Consider the following 17,660-nt stretch of genomic DNA (forward strand, 5'->3'; position numbering starts at 1 on the left):
TAGAGTAGAAAGTTCTTAGATTGGCTTTTGTCCTTCATCATCATACAGTACAACCATACACAAGTGTAAAGTGCAAGAGAGCCTCAAAGTGTCATATGTGAAAATTCCCTGCTTCCCTAACACACATTACAACGACCACAAATCTGCTGATTTGCTGCCCTTTAGTATTAACTCCCTAAAATGCACGACAAGCCCAGAAGGAAACAAATTTCTGCCTCCCTATAGAAGCAGTCAAATCTCATTAACAGCGGGGTTGGATATTTTTAATACTCTGATGAAATGAGGGCCCTGGGGCAGAGTCTGTACGTGCATGCAAGAGGAAGTGTCTTTGCCACTGGCCAGTGGGCTGCCAGGTGCTGATTATTCCAGACAGGCGTGAACGAACCGCCCTCCAGTTCCCCCCACAACCACTTAAAGCAAGCTCTGAAAAGAGCAAAGGGAATTGTGGCCAAATGTTGCCCTATTCCTCACCGTACTCTCTTTGCAAACAATCCTGCTAAGTCCTCAGCAATGTTGCCTGGTTCCTACTACATACTTTGCTGCTGTTCTTGTGGGCAGACCCCGCATTGCTGAAGATGAAAAAGGAGTGAAAATTTGGAATTCTACCTCGAGTATGAATTTTATCTCATCTTTCCTCCAAGGAGCCCAGGGATCCTCTCTGTACATCATACACTACAAAGTATCCATGCATTCTTAATTTGCTACCAGCAATAAACTTAAAACAATCAAAAGAATTACACGCCAATTAAAAAAACCCTATAAAATATCATAGAATGCATGTACTACCTGAAACTGCCTTGGTCAATCATGACCGAAGCAGGAATCCTATCTTCATCGAAACTTTTAAGATGAGGTGGTTTGTGGTAAGGAGATTGTTGACACTTAAGGCTTTGGAGAGGAGGGGATTTCTTTTTGTCAAGGGACAGGATAAAAGAAACATTAATCAGACTACGGAAGAAAAACACACAGATCAGGGGTCTGCCTTTTGTGGGGTAGGAGTCTGCTTATGGTGTCACTTTAAGAAAAGCTATACCCTTCTAAGACCAGATTCAAATAAGTAGCCGTGCTGGTCTGAAGTAGAACAATAAAATCAGAGTCCAGTCTGATGAAGAGTGCTTGTACTCAAAAACTCACGCCTGGAATAAATCATTGTTGGTCTTAAAGGTGCTAATGGACTCTGATTTTACCCTTCTAAGAACAATGGGCTTAGCAGCGTATAACTCTTGTTTAGGATTGTGCAGCATAATTCAGATATTTGTTTGTTCAGCTTGCTAACTACAAACAATTCAGCTTAGGGCCAAATTACATGAGAGGCTGACTAAAAATACATTATTGTCACATGGAAATATAAAGCAGCTTATGTATACATAACAATATATACAAAGAGCATGATATAGAGAGATAGAGAGACTAAGTGCAAACTGGCCATTTCATTTTCCTCCTGATATAAAAGGTGGAGTTAGAATTTTAACAGCAAGATTGCCCATCCCCGGGTTCATTGCCTGCTAGAAGGAATGCAGTAAATCCAGAGTTATCCCAGCCCCTCAATCTCCATCCCACCTATCACAGTTCTATCACAGGTAAAGGAGGGAAGGGGTCACTTTTCTCAATAAATCAGAAAGCCTTATGTGCCTATTGGGATACTCAATCTGTACTGGGAAGGCCCAAAGAAATCACATCCTGGTGCTAGCAGCTTGCTCTCTTTCTTACACTTCAGAAAGCTTCGGCAAAAGTGCTATGACCAGGCACAGACCATAAATGATAAATGCACTTTTTAAAAGGCTATCAGTCAGGATATGATTTAAAGCAAGCCGCTCTTGCCTCCTCAGCCATGCCCCCCTCATGATCATGCAGGTTGTGTGTATCAGAGGTTTTCTCTGCTGACATCTATGACTGCCATGGAAGTGAAACAGCAGCACAGGAAGTACTGCATGGTAACAGTGATTTCTGACTCTGGAGGTTTCACCTGCTATTCCAATGCAGTTCTAGGATTAATTACAGCATCGTCATAGCACAGGGATGATGTACAAGTTCTACTCAATATGCAGAGAAAGACATTGTCCCGATCTCATTAAACAGGCTTTCCTTAATGGGCTACAGACTAGAACCTGGAATGAACAGTTGTGGTTTAGGGCCTTAAAGCATGGCTTGTAGGTTTCAACAAGGCTAGGCTTGGCCACAGGCTATGAAATGGTTTCAAGTTCTGGAATGACAGCCCAAGCTGGGGTAATATCCAGTGCAACGTTGTAAGCTCTCAATGATACAAGCCAGAATCTAGGATATCCCACATGCCTCACAAACTGACCACAATCTTCATTTGGGGACTCCTGTTTATGGAAGTTGGGGCAAGAGCCTTCAAGGCTTCTCACTCACTTCTTGGGGAGAAAAGAACTCAGGGGAGAGCCCTGAACATAGGTCAAGATGGCATTCTGAAGGAAACTGGCTCTCTGAGCTTCCTCTTCTTTCATCCTGGACATCTCTGCCTCTCGAACTCGCAGCTTCTCCAGCAGGCTTGAGATTTCACTGTCTTTGTCCAACAGCGCCTCCCGGTGATTACTGGACAGCACTACATGTGGAAGAATGAAGCATTAGCAGATTCAACCTTTCCAATTCAGATAGGGAAAATGCTTGAGACAAAATAAATTCTACAGAGTAGCAGCAGACAACCACTCACTCATACGACTCTCCACAGCCTAAAGCTAGAATGGCATAGTGGAAAAATCAGGATTTGGTCCCCACTGTACCCAGACACTTCCCTGCCTGCCTCCTACGGTACAGAGATTCAAATCCTGCTGCTGCTTGTGGACCTCCTGCACGGGATAATGGGCAGACAGAAGTCAAAGCCTCTTCCCAACACCGTAGGCTGGATGCAGAATTTTCAGCTGCAGAGGTTCTCACCAGTGCCACCATTCCCCTTCCAGCACCACACTTTCTCATACCTAGGATCAAGCAGTATCCCTTCCTCACATGCACCAACACTTCTGTTTTTCTTTTCTGTAAGTGCTCCTCTTAGTTAAGGCACACAGGGTCCTCCAAGCACCCCTCTCATTTCTTCCTAGTTTGAGACCAGTATTGAGGTATCCCTGCTCCCTTTGGTTTCAACCTGGTTGCGGGACAGAAACTGGGAGACAAAAGGTCCAAAAGACTAGAGCTAGATTTGGGTCACAACAGAAGTAAGCTGAGTCCCCTATCAGGGATGATCTTCAATTCAGGTGCTGGTTATTCCCTGTATAAACCTTAATGGTCTTCGAACTACATATCTGTAAGGACTGCCTCTCCTGCCATGCTCCATCATGTCAGCTTTACTCATCTGAACAAAGCCTTCTGAAGGTGCTAGTCTGGAACGGCCTGTCTAAATTGTTCAGGAAGCTCTCCCTCACACACTCACTTCTGGAAATCCACAATCTTTAAAACAGAACTATTCAGGAGGGGACTTCTATAAAAGGAATCATACTGTGATATAGAAATTAGTTTTATAAAGGAAACGGGATTTTAATCTAGTCCACTGTCCATTGTACATATTATCTTCCTCTCACTGCATTTTATCTAATTTTGTTAATTCTAGTTTTTGCAATATGTTACATATCTGATAGTTTTATTAGCACTGCTTCTAATTTTTGAAATCCTAGTCCTATTGTATTGTTTGCTGGAGGTTTTGTGCCAAGTGACTGCATTATCTTAGGCCAGCCTTTCTCAACTATTTACCATTGAGAAACCCGTGAAATATTCTTCAGGCTTTGAGAAACCCCAGAAATGGTGTGATTGCGAAGAATATGATTGGGAAGCATTGCTGTGTACATGCCCACCTGGGGCCCCTCCCCTTCTCACCACTTCCAGGGCCATTCTGGGAGGGATGGACAACATGACCACATATGGTCATATCACCCCCATAAATGTTTAACACATTTAAAATATTTTAAAATTAATTAACTCTTACCTATTAAGGAAACCTTTCAGGGCCATCAAGAAATCCCAGGGTTTCATGAAACCCTGGCTGAGAAAACCTAAGACTGTGTAAATCCACCAACTTTGAATCCCATGGCACTTCTAAGATCAATACAGTTTAATTCTAGGTATAAGCTTCTGTGTGGTCCATAAAGTAAATGAATAACTGTCCTTGGAAAAATGCGCAGCAGAAAACTACAGGCTCCAAGGTTCTGCTAGATTGTGACACCATTTCCTATCCTCTCTGGATAGTGAAAGCATAGTGGAGAACAGGTGAGGTGCCAGATGATTGGAGGTGGGCTAATGTCCCCATCTTCAAGGAAGGGAAAAAGGAGGATCCAGGTAACTATTGACCCATCAGCTTGACATCTGTAGCTGGCAAAAGTTTGGAACAAATAATCAAACATGCTGTCCTTGAGCAGCTGGAACTGAGAGCTGTGATTTCTAAGACTCAGCACGGGTTTCGCAAGAACAAGTCATGTCAGACCAACCATATCTCTTTTTTCGAGAAAGTGATTACCTTGCTGGATCAGGGGAATGCCGTGGACATAGTTTATCTGGATTTCAGTAAAGTTTTTGATAAGGGTCCACATGATATTCTTGTTGACAAGTTGGTAAAATACGGTATGGATCCTAATTCTGTCAGGTCAATAACTGGTTGACAGATCGTACCCAGAGGGTACTTGTTAATGGTTCAGCATCTTCTTGGAAAAGAGTGACAAGTGGAATACCCCAAGTATCTGTCCTGGGTCCTGTGTTGTTCAACATATTTATAAATGATTTGGATGAGGGATTACAGGGGATACTTATTAAATTTACAGACGATACTAAACTGGGAGGGGTAGCAAACACAACCAAAGACAGAATCAGAATACAGCATGATCTTGATGGGCTCAAGAAGTGGGCTAAACTGAATAAAATGAAGTTCAATAGGGGTAAATGTAAAGTTCTGCATTTAGGTAGGAAAAACCAAATACACCAATATAAGATGGGGGAGACTTGTCTTGGCAGTAGCATGTGCGAAAAGGATCTAGGAGTCTTAGTAGACAATACATTGAACATGAGTCAGCAGTGTGACTCGGTGGCTAAAAAGGCAAGTGGGATTTTGGGCTGTATCAAATGGAGTATTGTGTCCAGATCATGGGAGGTGATCACGCTTTACTCTGCTCTGGTTCAGCCTCACTTGGAGTACTGTTTTCAGTTTTGGACACCCCAATTGAAGAGGGATGTAGACATACTGGAACGTGTCCAGAGGAGGGCAACAAAGATGGTGAGGGGTTTGGAGACCAAGATGTATGAAGAAAGGTTGGGGGAGCTTGGTCTGTTTAGCCAGGAGAGGAGACAACTGAGAGGGGATCTGATAACCATCTTCAAGTATTTAAAAGGCTGCCATAAGGAGGATGGAGCAGAATTGTTCTCTCTTGCCCCAGAGGGACAAACCAGAACCAATGGGATGAAATCAAAAGAAATTTTGTCTAAACATCCGGAAAAAGTTCCTGACAGTTAGCCATCTGACAGAGAGGCTGATTCTGTGAAGGCACAAAGGGGTGGCAGGTTATAGTAGATAAGCGATAGGGATGTGAGTGTCCTGCATAGTGCAGGGGGTCAGACTAGATGACCCATGAAGTACCTTTCCAACTCTATGATTCTTAACCAAGTACCTTTCAGTTGCCGTTCCATGGCTGCAATTTTCTCTCGCAGCCCTTCCTGCAGGATCCTCTCAGCTTCCAGGTGTCCAATCTGCTCCTGCAGCTCCACTCGCACCTTATTGACCTCAGCTACTTTCTCCTGTTCTTTGCTGCTCAGCTCCTGCCATCCAAGTATATGGGACAAAGCAGTCAGAGATGCCTATAGTCTGAATATGCAGAACCATCTTGGTTGTAGTGGTTAGGAGTGCAGACTTCTAATCTGGCATGCCGGGTTCGATTCTGCACTCCCCCACATGCAGCCAACTGGGTCACCTTGGGCTCGCCACAGCACTGATAAAGCTGTTCTGACCGAGCAGTAATACCACGGCTCTCTCAGCCTCACCCACCTCACAGGGTGTCTGTTGTGGGGAGAGGAAAGGGAAGGTGACTGTAAGCCGCTTTGAGACAACTTCGAGTAGAGAAAAGCAGCATATAAGAACCAACTCTTCTTCTTCTTCTTCCTCCAGGGCAAGTCCACAATACCTTCCAAGAAAGGAACCCTCATTCTCCTAATTTCTGTTGCACTTGCTTCAGCTTTATTAATATGTGCTAAGTACAGCAGACCATTATATTGAGAAGTTGAAGAACAGAACTATTTATGTAGCCATAACACTGGTACATATCCATGGGCACATTAGCATTATTGAAGCAGTATATAATTGGATATATATTGACTGTCACAAAATCTGGATCCCTGCTCTAATTGTTGTTGTTATGATGTTGTGATTGCAGTGTGGGATTCAGACAGAGGATAACCAGATTCAAATCTTGGCTTGAATCAATTACCATCCCTCAGGCCAGCTGACATTACACAGCTGTTGTGAGGACGAGAGAGAGAACCATGGGCATTGTCCTGAGTTTCTTGGAGGAAGATTACAAATTTAAAATATCTAACCAATTTTAAAAAATTCAAAATTTATGTGTGTGTTAAAATTTGCTAGCTCTTACGATTATATAGGGAATTTGAAGCATGGTCAGAGAAGCTTGCCTTTCTTGTCCTGAGCTTTTAAGTTTTTCTACACTGTTCTTTCAACTCCCCCACCACACTTCTTTCTACAGTACTTCAATGAACAGATATTGTTTGCCTTTGAAGAGCTGTCGCTCAGGCTTTGTTTACTGGCTGTGGAATATGTGCCTCACACCCACCCATCCCTTCATTCAAGCCGCCCTCTCCATTCACCTGCTGAATCTCTTCCATCCGCCTCTTGAGTCCTTCCAGCTGCATGCTCAATTGGCTCTCTTTTCCAAGTGCCTCAGCCACAGCTTGTTTCTGCTGAAGGCAGTAATTCTGCGCTTCATCGCGGGACTGTGTCATCAGACGCAGCTTTTCCTCCAGGTGCTCCAATCGCTGTTGCTGCGGATTGCAAAAAGGAAAAATAAAGCCCAAACCCAAAATACTAGAACCTCTCTCAAACAAACAGGAGCTTCATGAACAAATGCAGATGGCATGAGTTAATGCAGGTTATTTTTCCCTACACAAACTACAATTTCTAGGTCAGGGGCAAGGTGACATGACCGTATTACACCCGTGCTGAAAAAAGGAAATCACAAGGCACATAGTAGTCTTCTCTATGTTTATAGATGGAAAGGTTATAACATAAAGTCTAAATGGTCAAACATATGATGAAACATAAAGAGTCAACCAAAACGGGATCCTAGATTAAGTGACCCGCTTTCTGTTTTATCTTCGTCAGTGGTTGCTCTGTAAAATGAATAGACAAGTAGACAATATATGCATGTAGAATTTCAAAACATAGTTCACAATTTTACAATTTTACAAAGCAGTATAACATACCTTCCAATATATTGTCACAGTAGTAGTATCACATTGGCAAAATGCTCATAATCGTCTGGGGATTTCATAAAGTGCCCATGAGGGCTACCTTCAGTTAGTATTTATAGAGAAGCTGGCAGTTACAGCTGGTAGTCAATTATTTAAGCAGGTCACTTAACCTAGGATCCTGTTTTGGTTGACTCTTTATGTTTCATCATATGTTTGACCATTTAGACTTTATGTTATAACCTTTTCATCTATAAACATAGAGAAGACTACTATGTGCCTTGTGATTTCCTTTTTTCTTCTGAGTTCACATTGAGGAATCCACGGTTCTATATTTGATTGGAAACCAGTGTACCGGCTACTGATTTGCTGCAGAGTTCGATTTAAAGAGCTGGTTATTATCTTCAAAGCCCTTCACATGGTGAGGCCTACAATGTGTGCTCCCTCTTAGATCTGCCCCCAAATCACTGCAAACTATCCTGTCTTTGTGGCTAGCCCAAATGGCCTCTGTTAGGAACCAGGTGATTTCAGGAGCTGCACTATCAGTCTGGAACAGCCAAGCCAGGGGCTGTGCGTGAAAACTGCTACCCTAGTCACTTTTAGAAGAGCTTGTATAGTTTTGTTGTTTCAGAAGACATTTAGTAAAAATTCTGCAGATGATGTCAATTTTCATGATTGATAGTGAACATATTAAACTACTACTAAAATACTGAGTTTATTTAGAGAATTATATCCTTTTAAAGAAAAAATATATTTTCATTCTTAATGATAGTTGCCTTCAGCCTTACCAGAAAGGTGAGATACAAAGATTTTGAATAAACAAAATGAATAAATCGTCCTTGAATACTGAGATATTGGAGTTGAGCATTTCTAGTTCAACTACAAGCTCAACCTGTGCATCCATTTCAAAATGAGAAGGATAGTAAAAAATATATCTTGAAGACAGAAATCTAGAAATCCTTTGGGTGCATTTTGAACATTCTATGTTAAAATTAGAGCTTCATTCCCCCAATGGGATTTAGAAATGCTGTTATGCAATATTTCCCTTCAGCACTCAGATACAACACTGAAATTTGGAGCACATTCTTATGACATAATTCTCTACTTGAAGGTAGAACCACTGCTCAGCCTGCATATCCATTGTCAAAGAGGCCAGGGGGAAAAAAACCATAAAATGCACTGCAATGCAATATCTCCCTTGAATGTCAAGAAACTGGAGAATTATTATGGCATAATTTTTCATTTTGAGTTCAAGCCACAGCTTTGGCCCATTTTTATGGGAGGAAAAGACAGAGAAAAGGAAACCACAGTGAAATACGATATTTGAAACAAGGCCCTGCAAACAACAAGCTTCTCCAGTCTATAGGAACAATGTGTCTGAGTAAAGAGAACAGGCTGAAACAGATATCCATGTTTCATTAAACAGAACAGAGGCTGAGAGCTACAATTACAGTCTAACACTAACAAAGCCAGTATGGAGCAACGGTTAACATGTAGGATTGTAACCTGGGAGAGCCAGATTCAAAGACCCACTCAGCTATGAAGCTTGTTTGAATCAGTCTCTCTCTCTCTCTGCCTAGCCTATTGAACAAGTTTAATATGATGACAAAATTAGGGGACAGAAGAAACCCCTCATGCTTCTTGGAGGAAGGATGTGACAAAAATGTGATAGCTAACATAACAGAATACACAGGATTCTCCTCCAGCTGTACAGTTCCATGATTCTGCAACAGAAATGTCACTGTACTCCAGAGACAGGACTATACACTATGGAAGACAGAGTGCAAGCCTTATGTTGTTTTTCTAGGTTGGGCATTCTTTAGCATTTTTAACTGATCTACTAATTTAGATGTGGAAGAGAGCAGAGAAAATAAAATATCAGCTTCATGTTGATCCCAGAAAACATAATACGTCTAATTGTGCACTCCAAGGTCATTAGATTTTGCATTTTCTTGTCCCTTGTCAAGTCATTGCTTGCTATCAGTCTGGGTGGAAAGAACCAGTGTGGCCCGCACCCGGATTCAAATCCTCGCTCAGCTCACTGCATGATCAGTGGGGCTAGCCATTCTCTTTCAGCCCACGTGGTTGTTGAGAATAGAAAGGAAGACACCACCATGAGCTCCTGAATGAAAGAGTGCAGTAGAAATGTACTGCACGCCATGCAGTCGGAGTGCCATGTGGAAAGTGGAGGAGAGACGAGAGAATGCTACACACTTCTGGGGGCACCTCTGTGTTTCTTACAGCAACATGCAATGCGGTCCAAGTCCCCTTGAGATGGCAAGCCACACTCACCTCTTCTAACCTGGCTTGGTTTTTGGCTTTGATAAGCTCCTCCTCAACCCGGCCCCGTTCCACAACTGCAGCAGCCTTCACGTGGCTCAGTTCCTAGTTACAATACAAGAATATCATGTTCAGGCCTTAGAAAGGGAATGTGCCAGAAATGGGAATAAGTCTCTCACTCAGACTGCGTTTGGAGTCAATATTCTAGAGCAGGAGTGGCCAAGCTGTGGGTCACCCAATGTCCATGGACTACAATTCCCATGAGCCCTTGCCAGCATACCACATGTGGAGAGTCACAGTTTGACCACCCCTGCTCTACAGGATGTCAAAGCAAAAGAGGATGGGAAATAATGGAATGCTTAGCTGTGACAAGAAGCAGTTCATGTCTGGGATACCAAGGCAGAGTGGTTTGTTGACAACTGAACAAGTCCTGGAGCTTTAAAGTCCAAACACATGTTGATTGGCCCCACATGGAGTGATACCTTCAGCCACTGGTGCTATCTGTCCCTTTGAATGGATCTAATATGTAATCTTGATGAGTTCTCCTGCCATTTGCTTCTGTGGGCCCATAGAAAAGGTGGGATCATTTGCTTATCTTGGTACATCTCTGTTTATTACTAGATCCAATGGGAAGTCAAGCAGCCAGCAGCAGAAGCCCCAGACATCTCACATACTAGATGCTTAGCAGGATTCTCCAAAAAGCATATTCACAAGCTTTCCCTCCACTCACCTCCTCAAGCCCTATGCGGACATTCTCCAGTCTTTGGACTCTCTCCTGCAGGGAATGTTCGGTTGCCTCCAAGTAGCGTGTCATTTGATCTACCTGTATTCAAAGAGCTCTGATCAGGAGACCAGATCAGCATCACCCACATACAGTCTGCTATAAGATGCCTCTCTTGTCAGCAAATGGGAGTCACTCAGCTCAAATAAAATATGAAAGTAGGTCACTGGTCTACTTAGAGCAAGCACCAGTCTTAGGGCAGAGAAGGGGAGGGGACAAGCCCATGAATTTAGCAGAACACAATCAGTGGAACAGAGTTGATCATCTGGTGCAAGAGAAGGGCCTGGATTTAAAGGATGGGCAAGTAGCTGCCTCAGGCAACAGTGCTTCAGGGACTCAAGAGTCATTAGGAAATCCCTCAATGGAGAACACCATCTCTCCATTTAGGAGCAGGGCCTCATTCAAGTGCATTTGTGAATGTATGGGAGCAGGAAAATGAGGGCCATAATTGGCAAAATTGCAAGCATTTTGCTATTCCAAGGGGCCTTCCTTGGGACAACCACTTCCTTCATGACAGAAGAAAGAAAAAAGGCAGCAAGTAAGAAGACAGAGGAGACACAACCATTGCACATCACAAGATGGTGGAGAGAGAGGGTCATCAAAATAGTCTGAAGCAGCTCTGCTTCTACCAGTTCTTCTAAGCTCACGAAAAAGGAACTGAAGTGGTAGTTTCCTAGTATGCTCCATTCCTCCCTGAGCCACTTGAGGTCTTCTCACCTCCTTCAGCCGAAGGGACTCTGCATCCTCAAGGCTCTGCTTGAACCTCCTCTTCTCCATCTCCAAGCGCTCTGAGGATAAACAGGAAAGGCTACCTCCATGGCCCCAGCCACTTGCACATCCCCTCCTTTCCCTAGGCAATCCAGGCTCTGGCTTACCTTTGACTACTCATGTTCTCAAAGCATGCTCACCTTCAGCCTGCGCAGCCCGCAGTTTCAGCTCTGCCGTCGTGTGGGTCAGGGCCTCCTTCACCTCAAACAGCTGCTCCTGCTGCCTTTTGCCCTTTCTTTCCAGTTCATCCACCTAGGTGGAAGCCACTCTCATGATACAGAGGCAAGCCCAATATCTGTACAGGACAGTGGGCTGCTAGGACAACATCAGTTTGTTAGAACAAACTGTGGGAGACCCCAGACAGGAAAAGAATTATTGGAGGGTGTCCACAGCCACTTTCCTACCTCAGTCCTGAGCAGGAGATTTTTTTCATTGACAGCTGAAAGGTCACACTGAAGCTTTGCTTCTCGATCAGCAGAATCCTACCAACCCAACCAACAGAATATATCAGTTCTTCAATTTCCTTCCTGGATATCTCCCAGTCTTCCCACAGTTCTTGTGCACTGATCATGCATCGCTTTCATGCCACCACTCAAACCAACTCCTTTCCCAACCAAAGCTTTCATTCCCAGACTTCATGCAACTCCGCAGATCTGCTCAATGGCATTATTACCCTAGACTACCCCAAGCTATTTACAAAATGTACATCCCACCTTTCTGCCCAATCTGGGCCACCAGGCCTACCTTCTTGAGCTGCTGCAACTCCTTGGCGTGACTCTCCACCAGTCTTGCCTGCTCCTCCTTTGCTGCGCTCAACAACTCACCCAGACTATGCACCTTCTCCTCCGACAGAGCCAAGGCTGCCTGAGTCATTTGAAGCCTACAAAGCCCGAAATGTCATGTGAGGCACTCTGCCCAATCTACCCTTTAGTATTCAGATCCCTGAGCCACCACCACTTTGGTACCTTTAAAGATCACTTACTGCGGTCACTTGACCTTTTCAGTAAGTGCACCTCACATCAAATCCCAAGAGTACAACAGTACACATACAGCCTCCAGTGCTTTGGTATGGTTTTGCCTACAGCCTACAAAGCTGAGCAGGCACTAATGCAACACAGGAGTAGTAGGCCGAAGCACGACCATCCAATCCCCAAGGCCCCCCTCCCTCCACAAGCATTTCTGTTGCCTCTGCTGTTTGCGGCACTGATGCCTTAATGCAAGTTGTCCAAGCATCTTGGTCAGAGTGGTAAGTGACGGCAGAGGGACAAACCTTTCCCCACTCTTCTGCAGCTAGTTTACATTATTGCAATCATGCACTTGTACTTTATTCCAGAACAAAGAGAGTCTGCAGGTGGATTACAATAATGGAATATGCCATTCCCATCCTGCCGACACAGTTTTTTCTTCTCACTCCCATGTCTCTCTAATGCCAGCTCAGCCCGCCTCACAAAGACTTGTTCCCCCTTACTTTGCTTTTAGTGAGTTCAGTGCAGAATGCCGTTCAGTCAGGGCTTCTTGCAGCTGCCCAACTCGTGTTGCTGATACCCTGCAAGGAGAACAGAGGCAATATGTGGAGATGGGACCACCCATAAAGTATATCTCATATCAAGAGAGGAAGGAGAGAAGCAAGTCTGTAACAAACAAAGAACACCGGTCAAAATAGGACAAGGGCTAGGGAGGGCTTAGAATGGCCTCAAAAAAGTATGACATACATTTATGGACAATCCTTCCAAGACAAGAGGTACTTTCAGACATAGTGGTTTGCAGGTGATCACCCGCTGAATCACTGTTAGTCCAGAAGACCAAGCAGGATCTGCTCTAATGGCAGACATGTGTCACACTAAAGGGCAACTAAAAGGCAACTGCCCCTGCAACAGGACCTATTTTTTTGAACTGTTTCCTGTTGGGCATTCCTCGTTACTTGCAGCGATGTTTAGAAGCATTCGAAAGCAGCCTCTGGGCAGCCCCATCTAGGTCTGGGGTGGGGAAGAGCATGTTGCCCATAACTCACTCACCTGTTGCTGCGGGTTATCTCCTCTCTCTGTCTGTCAATAGTGTCCATAAGATCCAGGAACTGAGAAGCATAGGCATACAATTAACATCAAGACTTTGAAATCTGAGCCATTGGCAGTTGAATCTATGTCCCCACATTGGCAAGAAGTTCTTCAAGACACAGCAGGGAAGACCGTTCCTCCCAGCACTCCAGTAACTGTGGAGAATATACTTATTTCCAAAAGCTTTTATCTTGCCCTTTTTCTGGTATGAGTTACATGGCTCTCCTTCACATTTTACCTTTACAATAACCCTTTGAGGAAAGCTAGGTGGAGACAGAATTATTATCTTTACAAAATTAGGAACTTACTGATGGGGACTAATCAGTTTTGGGAGGATTTTGTTGACTGTGTGGGGCAGCCCCCTACCAATCCTATAGGTCAGGATGGCTTCTTCTGGCAGCTCATAAAGGACCACTGAATAATGGCAAGGGATGAAACATTCTGTCAAGCACTATGGTAAATCTACTATCAGGAGCACCGGAGTGATGCAAGCTGTCTCCTGGTGCCCTTTCTGAAGTCTGCCGAGATGAAGAGGGCAGGCCAGCTCCATCATGCCTTAGTGCTTTTATCAGTATGTATCCACAACTCTTGCCACCCCCAATGCAGTCAGGCTAACTAACCTGTTTTGCTTTCTCCTCCTTCAAGCATAGAACCTCTTTACTAAGCACACGTGTCATGTTACGACTCTTACAGAGGATGTTCTGACGCTCTTGGTTGTGTTCCATAGCTTGATCTGGGTCATAAAGAAGCAAAAAGTGAAGTCTTTCAAAAATGTTTTCCTACGTTTCATGCTGCTGCAGAGACAAGCAAATGGCCCAAAGTCACCCCAGGAAAATTTGACATTTAACATTAGCATGCTCCCCAGGCACCAAAAAGAGAGAAAACTTTTGAACAGGATTACAGCATTGAATTCTGTTTTGTCTCAACAATGGATGGCAACTTTTTGCCCACAGTTATTGTGAGAGAAATCCTAAAACTTGCTAAAGTTCAAGAGTGCCACCTAGAGGGTCTGGGTTCTTGGACTTCTAGAAAATGGAGTATTTTCATGGGGACATGATAGCCCTCTTTAAGTATTTGAAAGGTTGTCACTTGGAGGAGGGCAGGATGCTGTTTCTGCTGGCTGCAGAGGAGAGGACACGCAGTAATGGGTTTAAACTTCAAGTACAACAATATAGGCTAGATATCAGGAAAAAGTTTTTCACAGTCAGAGTAGTTCAGCAGTGGAATAGGCTGCCTAAGGAGGTGGTGAACTCCCCCTCACTGGAAGTCTTCAAGCAAAGGTTGGATACACACTTTTCTTGGATGCTTTAGGATGCTTAGGGCTAATCCTGCATTGAGCAGGGGATTGGACTAGATGGCCTGTATGGCCCCTTCCAACTCTATTATTCTATGATTCTATGATTCCACACTGGATCTTCCTGGAAGACTTAATCCCTTTTGGATAAAGGAAAACCTGGTTTGGACAAGGGCCATCTATTTGTCATGGAAGTTCAGAGCCATTATCAGGTGCTTGATAAAGGTGGGGCTATATTGGATATGGCTCTGACTGGAAAAAGTAGCCTCTGACATCAGAGATGGGCCTTGTGTGGGATTGGAGAAATCAATTTATTCTTTGAAAGGAAGCTGGCTTAGATCCAACTCCATTTAGCATAAATATCTGGACACGTGGGATTTTCAGTCTTCAATGGGTTCACGGGAACTTGGATAGGGGTTAAGGACTCCTTCGACTTCTTGATACCACAAGGATCTCTGCACAGGCTCTGAGGAACCTGTAGGTAATATGTGTTTAGCTTTGTTAGCGTTTCATTCAAATATTAGTATTGTTGTAGCTATGTTTTCCCCTGCATTTTGTTTTGTCTGTTTTCACCCATTTGAATCTAATTACACTTTCCCTCCCCCAACCCCCATTTTACATTAAACCTTGTTATAAAGATTTTTTTTTTGGCTTTGCTTAGTACACTATTTCTTGGCAATATTTCCCTTAATCCCCATGTGCTAGACCAGTGGTCCCCAACCTTTTTATCACCGGGGACCACTCAGCGCCTTTTACTGAGGCCCGGTGGGGGGGGGGTAGTTTACTCCTTTACTCTCAACCACTGCCCTAGCGCTCTCTGATCGCTATGGTAATGTTTAAACATCCCTTCAAAATAAGATACAGACACGCCACAACAATGAACATAAGGAACATTTTATTTTCATGGAAATCTTAACTCATGACAGTTAAACTGACAGTTTAACTCATGACAGGGGGGGGGGAGAAGGCATCCTTCGGGGCCCACCTCCAATTAGTCGAAGGACCACATGTGGTCCGTAGCCCACAGGTTGGGGATCGCTATGCTAGACAACACAGGTACCATTGCGTTGGTTATAAGTTATTGTGTTATTGCTCCACCACTGCGCTGGAAGACTACCTTCTGAGCAGGTCAGTCTAGAGGTTCTCAGGAGGTCCTGAGTGTTGATGCCTGATTACCAGGGTACTTTTGAGGGAACCCTTGGTCTAAGGGAGTTTCCCACCATAGGAGTTATTTATGTACGCAGAAGCAGGTGACAAGTATGGGACAACCTGGAATTTATAATGCTAAGCACTTAGCAGGCTGGTTGCTTACCCACAGCCTTTAGGATGTCACTGGGAATATTGTTCCCGGCCAATTCAAGTTGTCGGAGTGCCCGGTTGCTATGCAGGCAATTCAGGAGTGCACGCCCTCCTAGAAGCCCAATGTTATTCCAACGGAGATCTAGACAAGAAACAAAGTACCACAGATGACCATCAACCATTTGATGTTACTTTTCTGGCCTTCTGGATACTGGATATCTTTTCTGGAGAAGTTAAATACAAGCGCATTTCAAGAAGATCATTCACTTTAGAGAGGTCAACACTCTAAAGTGGTCCTATGCAGCCTTAACCCCAAGATAACTTCCACTGAGTCAAATGCTGTATGAAGTAGTTAAAAGAGAGATGCTTCCTTTTGTTTGCCTCCTGAACTGGTTTTCAAATTGTTTTACGTAAATTTCATTGTGCAACTGCTTTATGCTTGGATATGTTCCAAGCTTCATTGATTACCTGCAGGTGGAAAGACAGCTGATAAATATTCTAAGGCCAACTATTTGCCAAAACAGCTGGCCATTAAAGGTTTCCTCTGTAATTGTACATTTCTGTGCCCTATTCACATTTGCTTAGTGCAACTGACAATGAGTCAGTTTGCATCCTTTGGAATCTCTCCGGCATGACACACTATTACCTGCAAGGAAAACATGACTGCCCCATCGCCTTGCTCCATCCTACATTGCTACTGTATGACACCCGGCAGACACACAGCATGAACAAGGCAATGGACTCCAGGCCTTACCAAGTTCCTGTAGACTGGAATTGTTTTTCAGTGCCATGGACAGCTCTCCTGCACCCTGGTGGTTGATCTGATTATTGCGCAGATCCAGGCGTTGTAGAGTACTGTTTGCTCCAAGTCCTTCACAGAACAAGGCAAAGCTTTCTTCCCAGATACCTAAGTTGTTCCATTCTAAAGTGAGGCTGGGGAGGGGGGAGTCAGAATTAAAGGTGAATTAAAGAGAGACTTTAGGATTCAGAACACAGCCCAATCCACACTATAATCAAGAAGGGCTGGATCCACCTTTCTCTCATGCCTGGATCCATCGTCAGATAAGAGTCTTTCCTCTCCAGTTTCCAGCTACCTTTGACTGGATTGTCAGAGAGAAGCCAGGAAGCCTCTCTCTAGAGCTCCTGCCTAGATCCAGCCCCACCTGACAATCTCCCTCAATGCCATCCCATCAGGGGAAGGACAGGAAGCAGCAAGGCACCTCTCCATCTTGCTTAGATTCTGCTTGCATACAAAACATGAAGAATCTATCTTAGTCCTGGCAAACAGCAACAAAGGATGCAACTCCTATTTAGCTGCACTCCCCCCTCCTCCCAAATCACCACTGGGTGCCAAAAAGTGACTCAACTCTTCTGCTCACCTCCTGATAGACTTGTTCTGCCTGAGCAGTTTCCCCAGAGCTTCAGCTCCCATGGCTCGCAGGTTATTGCCCTGAAACAAACAGAACATAGATATCTACCTGCTGTGTGACAGCTTAGCCAGGAAGATTGTCTACTCTACAAATACTCACCTGTCCAACTATGGCTTCATAGCTTGCCGGGTATATTGTGGATTTTCTCCTTCACCTCCACAAAGCTATAGTTTATGCTTATGTGTTTAAAATGTTTTTGAGCTATTCAGTTCTATACTGCTTTGCATATTCTTTGAACAGAAAGTTACAATAGAAAGTTTAAAAAAATGAATTCCCAGGACTCCTGGAAAAAATCTGTAACACAAGCACAACTGCATATGGCCAAGCTATCGTGGTCCACA

General features: G+C 44.0%; 1 protein-coding gene across 4 annotated transcripts in view; it reads right to left on the reverse strand.

Moving 5' to 3' along the window:
- The window catches only part of LRRC45 (leucine rich repeat containing 45), a 22,769-nt gene continuing 5,109 nt past the window's right edge, over window positions 1-17,660 (reverse strand). For 3 of the 4 annotated variants that reach the window (XM_077328031.1, XM_077328032.1, XM_077328029.1), the window contains 15 exons: window positions 17,269-17,339; window positions 16,644-16,822; window positions 15,903-16,031; window positions 13,917-14,029; window positions 13,258-13,316; window positions 12,711-12,788; window positions 11,987-12,122; window positions 11,647-11,724; window positions 11,383-11,494; window positions 11,192-11,262; window positions 10,424-10,516; window positions 9,706-9,798; window positions 6,814-6,987; window positions 5,607-5,754; window positions 1-2,566 (listed from right to left, as the gene is read on the reverse strand). In XM_077328031.1, coding sequence (XP_077184146.1) covers window positions 2,370-2,566; window positions 5,607-5,754; window positions 6,814-6,987; window positions 9,706-9,798; window positions 10,424-10,516; window positions 11,192-11,262; window positions 11,383-11,494; window positions 11,647-11,724; window positions 11,987-12,122; window positions 12,711-12,788; window positions 13,258-13,316; window positions 13,917-14,029; window positions 15,903-16,031; window positions 16,644-16,822; window positions 17,269-17,339 — 1,731 coding nt within the window. In that variant the 3' untranslated portion in view covers window positions 1-2,369. The remainder of the gene's footprint in view (window positions 2,567-5,606; window positions 5,755-6,813; window positions 6,988-9,705; window positions 9,799-10,423; window positions 10,517-11,191; window positions 11,263-11,382; window positions 11,495-11,646; window positions 11,725-11,986; window positions 12,123-12,710; window positions 12,789-13,257; window positions 13,317-13,916; window positions 14,030-15,902; window positions 16,032-16,643; window positions 16,823-17,268; window positions 17,340-17,660) is intronic. The other variant, XM_077328030.1, reaches the window with a different exon arrangement.

The sequence above is a fragment of the Paroedura picta genome, chromosome 3 (genome assembly GCF_049243985.1).
Source record: "Paroedura picta isolate Pp20150507F chromosome 3, Ppicta_v3.0, whole genome shotgun sequence".
NCBI lineage: Eukaryota > Metazoa > Chordata > Lepidosauria > Squamata > Gekkonidae > Paroedura > Paroedura picta.